General features: G+C 47.3%; 2 protein-coding genes across 2 annotated transcripts; one reads left to right on the forward strand and one right to left on the reverse strand.

Annotated features, from left to right (window-relative positions):
* Positions 1–434: 434 nt before the first annotated feature.
* On the forward strand, positions 435–6,106 carry LOC101762081 (transcription factor GTE4). The gene is made up of 5 exons (XM_012846876.2): positions 435–2,498; positions 2,591–2,648; positions 2,716–2,838; positions 2,951–3,014; positions 5,649–6,106. The coding sequence occupies exons 1-4, from the start codon at positions 684–686 to the stop codon at positions 3,004–3,006; spliced, it is 2,052 nt and encodes a 683-aa protein (XP_012702330.1). The 5' UTR covers positions 435–683; the 3' UTR covers positions 3,007–3,014; positions 5,649–6,106.
* Positions 6,107–7,115: 1,009 nt separating this feature from the next.
* Positions 7,116–10,570, reverse strand: LOC101761274 (wall-associated receptor kinase 3-like). Its single transcript, XM_022827371.1, has 4 exons — positions 9,288–10,570; positions 9,033–9,161; positions 8,731–8,880; positions 7,116–8,600 (listed from the first exon to the last, which is right to left on the reverse strand). Exons 1-4 carry the CDS (start codon positions 9,892–9,894, stop codon positions 7,396–7,398), a joined length of 2,091 nt encoding a protein of 696 aa, XP_022683106.1. The 5' UTR covers positions 9,895–10,570; the 3' UTR covers positions 7,116–7,395.
* Between the last annotated feature and the right edge of the window lie 216 nt (positions 10,571–10,786).

Raw genomic sequence — 10,786 nt, forward strand, 5'->3', positions numbered from 1 at the left:
ACACCAGCTGGAGGTAGAAGACGACCGTGCTTCGTTGGATCTTCATCCAAGGGTGTCAAAATTCGAGTGTACAGCTCCTTTGAAACACTCGCGCACAGTATAGACAGCCCCTTATGTTATTATTGGAGCTGGTTTTTTCTTGTTTCTTCCCCAAACTGATTTTTGCAATTTTATTTTAGGCACTATGCTCTTATATACTTGTATATGGATTAGATTTTTTTTTTTTGAAAAACTTCATGTGGTCTATGCGTTCCACAGCTTATTGGGCTCTCTCGTCTAGTTATAGTTGCTTGGCGCGCGTGGGCTGTCCGTATTTCTGTTGTTGGGCTGCTGCTGATTTCAGGATGAAGCTTACGGACGGATAGATAGATAGGGAGCCCCAAAAGAAGGCACAAGGCGGTTCTGCGCCGATCGTCGGTCGGGGTATAAGGCCGACCCCTACCGTCCTACGCTCGCTTCGCCACTGGCCCACTGCTCTCTTCTTCTTCCTCCCGAGCGCCGCCCTTCTCCTGGCTCCATTGCCTCCACCGCCACCACGCTAGCGCCGGCGCGCCCCGCCGACGACATCCACTGCCGCCTCGCTGGCGCCGGGGACGTCCCCGGCGCCGGCGCTGCCGCAGACGACCTCAACCGCCGCCTCGTCCTCTCTCCGCCGCCTTGACCTCGCCGGATCCGCCTAGGAAATGGGAATACCACCCTCCGAAATCCTGGTTCCGCCACTACCGACGCCGGGCCCCGTCCCGGCCGTGGAGGTGCCGGCTGCTCCCGCCGTTCCGACCAAGTCGCGCTGGGACGCGGAGATCAAGGTCTACTCCCGCAAGTACCCCCGCAAAACCCCTAAACCTCCTCCTCCAGAACCAGGCCCCGTCCGCTCTCCAGCTCCCGCCCCCGCCCCTGCCCCTGCCCCCGCAGCAGCCCCTGCCTCCGCCCCCGCCCCCGCCCCCACCCCTAACCCTAATCCCCTTTCCGAAACCCTATCCTCGATTCGCCGCTCCATCCGCCGCGCGGAGGCCGGGGGCGCTGCGGCGCGGCCCGATCCGGTTGCGGCTGCCTCGCCTCCCGCCCCGACGCTGCCTGGGGAACGCGGTGCCTCCACCGGGGACCCCTCGTCGGGGCAGAACCGGGACGGCGGCGGCGCCGTACCCAATGGCCACGGCGTCGACCGGGCGGCCCTTGCGGCTGAGAAGGCCGAGAAGGCAAGGAAGCGCAGGGTGAGGAGTGAGCTGCGGCGGCGGCTGGCGGGGGAGCTCGACCAGGTGCGGGTGCTATCCGAGCGCCTTAAGGATGCCGCCGAGGCCCTGACACAGCAGGAGGCTTCCGCGCCCGCGCTTTTGCCCCTGGTGGTGGTGCCGCAGCAGCAGGTGATGGACGCTGGGTACGTGCAGCAGTTCTCAGCTGGTGATATGGTGACGCCCTTGTCTGCGCAGCTCACTGCTGCGGTTCCACCTGTCCGCTCTCTGCTGCGCAGGCCACTAACCGTTTCAGTAGTTCATAATGAAGCCTTTGAGATGGAGAAACGGACGCCTAAGGCTAATCAATTATACCAAAAGTCCGAGTTTTTGCTTGCCAATGATAGAATCCCACCCTCAGATTCACATGGGCGCAAGAAATCCAAGCACCACAAGAAGAAACACAGGTCCCTAGGATCCCGTGGCGCAGACTTTGATGCCGAGCGGAGGTTATACTCTCATGCATTCAAGAAGTCCTCGTCTCTTCTGAGCCGGCTAATGAAGCACAAGTTTGGGTGGGTGTTCAACAACCCTGTCGATCCAGTTGCACTTGGTTTGCATGACTATTTTACAATTATTAAGCACCCAATGGATCTTGGCACGATAAGGGCGCGGCTCAGCCAGGGGCAGTACAGGAACCCAAAGGAGTTCGCTGATGATGTGCGGCTCACTTTCCATAATGCAATGACATATAACCCGAGGGGACAGGATGTGCACTTCATGGCAGAGCAGTTGTCAGAAATTTTTGAGGCACAGTGGCCTGAGATTGAGGCTGAGGTTAACTATCTCGCATCCTGTCCTCCATTGCCAAAGAAGTTTCCACCTCCACCGATTGACTTGCGCTACCTAGAGAGGTCGGATTCCATGAAACACCATATGGCGTTGGACTCTTCAAGGCCAATCAGTCATACTCCCACTTATAGCCGGACTCCATCAATGAAGAAACCAAGGGCAAAAGATCCAAATAAGAGGGACATGACAATAGATGAGAAGCGTAAGCTTAGCGAGAACCTCCAGAATTTGCCTCCGGAGAAACTTGATGCTGTTGTACAAGTCATTAAGAACAAGAATCTATCAGTTAGGCAGCATGAGGATGAGATTGAGGTTGAAATTGATAGCATGGATGCTGAGACACTTTGGGAGCTTGACAGGTTTGTAGCTAACTACAAGAAGAACCTGAGCAAGCAAAAGAGAAAGGCTGAGCGTGCAATGCTTGCCAGACAAGATGCTGAATTGCGTGCACAGCACTTTGTACAACAACCACAACCAGTATGAGCACTGTCATTCATTTTTAGCAATAGTACTATTGTTTTAAGCAGAACTATTATCAGTACTGAAAACTACTGTTTCATGTTTTGCAGACTCAGTTCACCCAAGAACCTAATGTTGGTGAAAAATCTCCGAAGCAAATTGAGAAAGGTTAGCTCTATTTTCTATCTTAAAAACACATTACAAGAGAACAAATTTAAAATTTTGTTGCAAACAGATTCTATTGCAGGCGAGCAACAGGCAATGTCTGCGCTAGAGCAAAATGGTGAGAATAGAGAAAATGCGAGTAGTTCAAGCAATTCAAGCAGCTCCAGCAGTGATTCAGGATCGTCTTCTAGTGGTAATACTTCCCTCAACTTCCCTTCCTGACGTTAAGCTCATAACTGCTGCATGAAGCTTAGTAGTAATTATATGTACGGACATAGCCTGATCACCTACCATTCTTTTGGCAGACTCAGATAGTGATAGCTCCTCTTCAGATGGATCCGATGCTGGCAAATCTTCTTGAGGTATAAGGTAAGTTATGAAGATTTTGTGCTGTTACTGCTGTACGTATTTACCTTTCATGCAGTACTCCTGTTGCAAATAATATTGAAAGAGGTAGGTAGTATTTGTACTATGTTGTGTGGGAACTCCTAGATGCTATGCTTTGGAATTTTTACACTTGGAGACCCCTTGCTGGATAAATAATCTCTGTAGTCACTAGCATGTGTGTTGCAATATTTATGGTTAATTGCCATGTTTCACTTTTACGAGTGCTTGTACACTTGCCTACCTAACTATCTGGTTAGTGGTTACGGGATCTTGGAGGGCTAATTTGTTGTGTACCACTAAGTATGAGGTCAAACTGGATGACAATGTTATAAAATTAGACCCATAATAGAAAGAATCATGAGGTGCGAAGATGATAAAAAAGTAATCCCGACACGGTCCTTGGTGTCCTAAAACTTCATGACTTTGTGCCTTGTCTTTCTCATCCTAGGTGCTTGTATGCATATGACTCTGGGAACTTTATAAATTGGAAGGATAATTTCTTCCCAAAATGAATTAACTCATTTATTCGGTTTCCACCTGGTTCAGAAAAAAATTCTATGAAGATATATGTTTGTTAGTTTTTCTGAAAGTTGGTTTCTTTAATTATTAGACCTCTACATTAGATGGTGACCTGTATTTTCATGTCCGAGCAATGGAATAGGAAACTGTTTCAGACACCTCCTTTTCTTTTACATGTTCCCCTTTTTGTTCACATGACCTCAGAGCCTTGTACAACATGAAGGCAAGCTGTAGTGACTGATGAATCATGAATGATATCCTTTGGCTGTAAGGCCTTGCCCATAAATCTTGGGTTCCAGTGTTCCACTAGTTTCAAGACAATGCTTGACAAGATAGTGTTCAATTTGGCAAAGCTTCATGTCTTCTGTTGATAAGCCTAGAACACAAGCTGGGGATTGTTTTATGGTCATAGCCCTGGAGCAAGCACCGTGGTTGCTCTCTTGGCAGTTGGCACTACTAAGTACTAACCAGGCTGTGCTTTGTGGCCATGGCAGCAGATGCATGCCTTTTTTACCTGAGAGACCAGGGGCAGATGCATGCCTCATTGGCAATTTGATGTATTTGTGACAACATTGTTGCACCACGCGGTCTCAACCGTTGCTGTTTTGCGTAGTCTCCCTGTTTTACCCACTCTCAGCAAAGCTTCACTCTGTTGCCATTATCATTCCTACTAGAATACAACCATGGATTCCACTCTGTCCTGTATAGTGTATTGTAGGCTTAGCTTCAGAACTGTGTATTAACATCAAGAACAAGAGCCTCACCCACAGATCAGTGTACCCCCTATCCATAAACCCTGGCCGTAGGCACAAAACAGCTGACTGTTACTATATTAGATGAATATACAATAAATGCATGCAATCAGCTGCATCGTTGAACATTCCCTTATTCAAGAGAAGCCTCCAGTGGCTCACTGGCTTTATTTATTCGAGCTAGCTGATATCGCGCTAAGCTGCTGAGTTGGCATTACTTTAGAGATCCTCCATCTGCTTTTATGGTAGTTAATCTATTTTTTTGGATGGGATCATAGTATGCCTTGCTGGATGGGCGAATAACATTACGAGACATTTCCAATTTTACAGTGTAACAAAAGACTTGGTTTGTATTTTTTTTAAAAGAAATCCTTCAGAAATGAAAATCGGAGCCAAATTTAGTTGTTGTAAGGACTTCTCTTGGCATATGGACGGTTGACTATTCTTTATTGGAATTTGGGACATCTGTAGGAGAGGTTCTTCCTGTTTACAGGAAATGCAACATAATTTGCATTAAGCAAACTTAACAAGATTCTTTCTTTCTTTTTATGAGATATACACACTTTGTGATGCCAGAGCCTGTTTTATGAGGTCTCCTAAGGTTCTGTTTGATATTACATTGACTTTTCCAAAACAATCTCTTCCTAATTTTTGGATTTGCCTTTGTGCCGCCATAGCCTCAAAATCCTACTGCAGTTGACAGATTCCTCTAAGTAGTTAGTAATTAGATTCCAAGCGTAACACATCGCATCAATCGCAAACTGGTCTAATGTTACAAATTAACCTGGCTGATCCCTTCTAGTGTCAAATAAGATTTGAATAATGTCACAAACTGGTCTAATGTTACACCTGCCAGCCATGTTGGGTCTGAAGTTTTGACATTATGATTTGAATAAGATTTATGTTTACATGGATAGCTTGTCATTTATGGAGATGGGATAAGCAGTTTTGTTCAGAAGCATATTTGGATGTTTGTGTAATCGATGTCGTTATTTCGTACATAATGTAAAAGAAAATCATAAGGTTATTATCGTCATAAGCCATGCAGGTATGACAATCGTTGTCTATCGTAAACCCGAGCAAGTGCTTGCACATCTTAACAGTTAGTCTCATACCATATTTTGTGTCTCCAGAGGTGGACTAGAAATATAGATGTTTTCAGAGCCAATTCTGTAATGGAACAAAGTTCATCCTGTCTTTTTCTTGTTCATCTTAGAGAGTGGATGGCTAATGTTCTATGGACTACCTTTTCCCCACTTGTTTTATTGAGCGCTCTTGCAACGTTTCTACTATTTACCTGAGGCCATTCCTGTTGTAATGTGGGTTACCTTGTTTCCATTCGCAGGTTCAGAGGTTGCTCGAGCAGACAGTAACTGTCTAATTAGCATTTGACATGACAATGGCTCCGTAAGGTTGTACATGTTTAGGAAAACCCCCTGTAGTTTAAGTAGCTTTGTATGTGGATTCACCCGCTGAAGGCAGTAACTTGTAGGTTCCAGGGTATACCGCCTAACAAGACTGGGCTTGTTGCTGACACTCCTTTGTCACTGTACACCGTTGTTGCTAGGAGCCCCCTGGCTGGCTCAGTAGTCTGTACATTAGCGGCATCTTAGTTTTGTTTAGCTGTGTTGATTGAAGTATGTAGGAAGGTAGTTGCTGTCTTGTGCAGAATAGCAGGTAATGCTCAGCTCCAAGTCATTTTGATTGACGTTGCTGTGAATTCGTTTGTTGATGCCTGCTGACAGAGTTTGTTGGTGCAGCTGGTGTTAGCATCATGATTTTATTTTGCGGGTGGTGTTAGCATCACGTTCCTGTTTCAAATGTTACGGAGTGGGGTTCTTTTTTTCCTTTTTTTTTTCCCTTTGCGGGCATATGTTCCGGAGTTTTTGTTTGAAAGATGATAAGAGATGATGGTTGAGCTTTATGGGTCGGTAACAGGGAGGCTCATTGTGGGCCCTAAACACATGCTGTTCATTGTGCAGTAGCCCAACGTGCAACCCGGGCCAACCGAGCCATACCACACGACGCGCACTCTCCCATCCAAGCCGGCGGGAAGCCGTCGGCCGCCGCAGACTCGCCGCCCCGGGGCGGAAACACGCGCTACCCCTATTCATCCCCTTCGCCGCTCTCTGGGATGCTCTCTCGACTCAATTCCACCCCGGGGGCGGCGGAAGCGCAACGCGCCGGTGGGATTCGCTACCACCAAGCGGCATCCTCGGGCTGCAGCTGCAACAGCAAGCGAATGCCTCAGTGCTTTAGTTGAGTCTACGCTGCGCCGGCGCCGGCGGTGTGGGGTGGGGAGGATGGTAATGCAGGGGTGATGAGGAGGAGGCTCGCGGTGTTCGTTTATGGCGGTGGCTCGAACTAACAATGATACCCGGAGTTCATTTACCAGTGATGTTTTTTCTTTGAGGTGTTGTGTTGTTTCTTCAATTGTAACGAAGTAGCTTTTGCGAGAGGGATAGAAGAAGGGGGTACTGCAAATGGTAGCCATTATTTTAGAACCCTCTCGAACAGCAAGGTTCCATGGCATCTTCGGTCTTCCTCCACTTTGATTTTAAATTTCTTCATTTAAATGTTGGGTTTGTCTTGTTGGATGATCCTTTGCTAATTTGCTGCTTGAATTCATCCAGCATCATCATTCCAAATTTACTTTCAATTCTGAGGAAGATGGGTGCACATCGTCCAGCCAAGCTGCATTTCATTTACTAGTTTGCAGATTGTGTTCGTCGATGCCTACATTTCAGTGTCCAAATTATACCACATTGCACTCGCACTGCCACATGTCATTGCATGAGCAAGCAGGATACTGAAAACCATTCAGCTGCATTGTCTCAACTCAAGAATACAGAAACGTACAGCATTCTGCTTTTTACTCCTTGGTCCTTCCAGGCTTACAGCAGGCTGGGAAAAAAAATAATACCATGTGATGTTCGATTAGCAAACATTAAGCACATCACTACTTTCTGTAGAGCATTCATGGAATGAGCTATACAAAAATCAGCAATATAACAAATGCATTTGCCAAAATATTTTCAGAACAATTGAGAGCAAAATCATGTAAGCTCATCATTGTTCATGACCGCATAAGTTCATCGAGGGTAGTTTGCTGACAAAACTATTTCGTCTTCCATTGTGTATTGTCTGCTTGCTTCCTTGTTAACCCTTTCAATTGACATGCAGTGAACCAGAGTATTATGCTCATTATATTCCCTTGGTGCCGTAGTACATGGAATCTGCTTCTTCTTAACTAGTAAGTTTTCAAGTCTCATCTCAGCTTCTCTCATTGTAGGTCGGTCTTCTCTCCTCAATTTAGTACACATTGCCGCTAGTATTGCTACTTCATAGACTACTGCAACTTCATCCTCCATGATTTGAGGGTCTATGAGGCCAACCAGTTTGCCTTCCGTGAGTAGTGAGATAAAATGTGAAACAAGACCATCCCCATCATCGGTCCGATAGACAAATGGTTTCTTTCTTGTGAGTAGTTCTACAAGAAGTACACCAAAACTGAAGACATCACTCTTATCTGTTAGTCGGCCAGTATAATAGTATTCTGGATCAAGGTAACCGATTGTTCCTTGAACTGCTGTAGTGATCCCTGTTTTGTCAACTGGTATATATCGAGAAGCTCCAAAGTCGGATACTTTTGCAACTAAACTTTCATCAAGTAGTATGTTGGCAGACTTAATATCTCTATGAAATATTGGCATTGAAGTAGCTGAATGTAAATAGGATAGTGCTCTGGCAACTTCCATCGCAATCCTCATCCGATCATCCCATGGTAGTGATATAGGTCCTTCAACATGAAGATGATGATAAAGGGTTCCATTTGAAATGAACTCATAAACTAGTAATGGGACTTCTGTCTCAAGGCAGCATCCTAATAGCTTCACCACATTTCTGTGGTTTACTTGAGAAAGAACTGCAACTTCACTTATGAATTCATCGATTTCTTTTTGTACCACTATCTTAGACTTCTTAATTGCCACAACATGCAGATCTAAAATTCCTTTAAATACAATGCCATGCCCTCCACCACCAACCACACGAGCTTTATCAAAATTATTTGTGGCCTTCTCTAGCTCTTCTAAAGTAATTATCATCCTTTCACCAATGTCTGCCTTATGTGTTAGCAATTGCTGCAATAGTAAGCCATGATTTTGGCTGAAATATTTCTCTTTCATCTTCTTCACCTTCCTCTCCTTGATTTTTCGAATTATGAAGGGACTACCAAATGCTAGAAGCAAAAGACTTGTGCCACCAGAGACTCCTAGCCCGATGCCTAAACCTGAAACTGAAAAATGAAACGTGGGAGGGGGGGGGGGGGGGGGGGGGGTGGGTGTTGTTCAAAATCATGCATTTCGTGCAAGCGAACAGATGAAGTTGGAAGGAATTAGTAACAGGTTCACAAAGTGGCTTGTCACCTGCGGATGAGTTCTTGTATGCAACACATCCCAATTTTCTGGAAGCATTTCCATGTGTTCCAATAGGACATTGGCACTGGAAAGTTCCAGGCAAGTTTAAGCAGATGCCGTAGCACGAGTGGCCTTCCTGGTCCAGACACTCGTTTATGTCTACAATAGTAAATATACAACAGTCATTGATGCGAGCATACGCATATTAGGAAGCAAAGTAACAAATTAAAACAAGAATTAATATACTAGTTGCGGAGGTATTAATATTGTAAGTGTAAGACCATCAATCTGGTTTGCATTCTTGTACGTACCTTGGCATCCATTTGGAACAGAAGCATTTCCATAATAGCCAGGATGGCACTGGCAACTGAAACTCCCATTGTAATTTTCGCAGTGGCCATAACATGGGTATATGTCTGGAAAACGGCATTCGTCGATATCTAGGTACGCACAAAGCCATTGATTTGATTAGGAGGGAATTAATGTTAAGTACTCTACAGTACTAACTAGCTCTGTACTATGCAGATTCATCGTATCATGTATAGGGATATGGTACTACTTGGTACCTCGGCATCCATCCTGGACGTAAGGATTGCCTTGATAACCATCATCGCAGCTGCACCGACGCCCACGACTGCCAATATTGTACTGTGCTTCTAGGCAGAAACTGTCGGTGCTGCGGCATTCATCGACGGTGGTGTCGTTTCTATATACAGAACCACATCCTGCATTGCTGATTACCCAATCTAGCGTGGCCGGGAGCGCTTCAGGAAAGTGGCCATAAACAACGCCACTCATCTCGTCTGTGTAGCTAAAACCCTGATCAACCAAGTACACGGAACTTGCAAGAGCATAAACTGACCCGTTGAGCTTGTTGATCTGGATGTCGTAGAAATCGTAGCCCAGAACGATGTCCGCCTGGCAGCAGCCGACGCCTGTGCAGGCGCTGCTTCTTTTCTCGACGACTATCCGCCGGTCGGTATCGAGCGGGCAGACAGCGGCGCAAGAAGCGATCAAACTGTTGTCGTCTCCGCCTCGGAGCTCGACCTGGGCGCCGCAGCCTACCAGCGCCACGCTGCTCCGTGACTCCGACAGGAAGAACGGCCCGCCCCGTGGAAGGCCCCCGCCCCATGGCCCGCTCGCGGTGCTGATACCCACATCGACCGTGTACATCAACTGGCTGCTGTTGATGCGCACCGTGCCGTCGGGGACGGAGATCTCCAGCACCTGCACGGTGCCGTCGCCGAGGAACAGCTGCGGCGGCTAGTAGGAGCTGTCGCAAGTGAGGTTGAACCAGGCGGCGTGGTAGCACCCAGGCTCGACGCCGAATGGGTACGGGATGTCAATGTCGCCGCAGCTCCTGGTGCAGTTACTCCCTGTCCCAGGCCCATCAGGCCTGATGGCGGCCGCAGGAACTGGTGCCGCGCCAGCGAACGGCGGGGGCAGCAGCAGCAGCAGCAGCAGCGAGCCAACTACGGCAGCCAAAGCTATAAATCCTCTACTACCTGCCTTCTTCATGTGTGCGTGTACGGTCAAATGATTTCTCTTCTGGAGCCTTTTCCAGCACAGCAACTATATCTCGTCCGGTCAAGGACACAGAGTTATTACTACTCCCTCCGTCCCAAAAAAGACAGCATAGGGAGTACAATGCTTACCTCCATGAAAGCATGGGCAGTATGGCGCTGTTGTCGTCTTGGCTCAGGAGCGTCAACCCTCTGCTGCCCTGCAGACTGCAGAGCAGCACAACTGCACTAGGGACGGTTTGATACAAGCAGCGACGATTTGGTAATCGGGAGCTAATATGAGGCAGAGACCAGAGAGAGTAGTAGAAGCCAGCAAGGTAGGAGTGGTGTAGTGGTGGGTGTGGCCGTGTGGGGACGGTTAGTCTTGGCCTCTTGGGGTCGTTGGCTCGTTGCCTTTCAGTGAGAGAAGAACGCGCGCTGACTTAGACTTGACTAACCCGGTTTTGCTAATCATGGCGGCTCCCCGGTTTTTCAGTTTTCATTCGCAATTGGGTCTCATCAGAGACCTCGTGCGGCGACTGGTCAAGCTTGTACGCGGCCGG

This window comes from Setaria italica, chromosome VI (assembly GCF_000263155.2).
Source record: "Setaria italica strain Yugu1 chromosome VI, Setaria_italica_v2.0, whole genome shotgun sequence".
NCBI classification, from domain to species: Eukaryota; Viridiplantae; Streptophyta; class Magnoliopsida; order Poales; family Poaceae; genus Setaria; species Setaria italica.

Bases quoted from the DNA above. Each gene is read 5' to 3' on its own strand.
- LOC101762081 (XM_012846876.2), top strand. From the start codon at position 684: ATGGGAATACCACCCTCCGAAATCCTGGTTCCGCCACTACCGACGCCG. The intron at 2,499-2,590 runs GTATGAGCACTG...CATGTTTTGCAG, and splicing joins TTGTACAACAACCACAACCA to ACTCAGTTCACCCAAGAACC. The intron at 2,649-2,715 runs GTTAGCTCTATT...TGTTGCAAACAG, and splicing joins TCCGAAGCAAATTGAGAAAG to ATTCTATTGCAGGCGAGCAA.
- LOC101761274 (XM_022827371.1), bottom strand. From the start codon at position 9,894: ATGTACACGGTCGATGTGGGTATCAGCACCGCGAGCGGGCCATGGGGC. The intron at 9,162-9,287 runs GTACCAAGTAGT...GTGCGTACCTAG, and splicing joins CGTCCAGGATGGATGCCGAG to ATATCGACGAATGCCGTTTT. The intron at 8,601-8,730 runs GTGACAAGCCAC...TTCATTTTTCAG, and splicing joins ATACAAGAACTCATCCGCAG to TTTCAGGTTTAGGCATCGGG.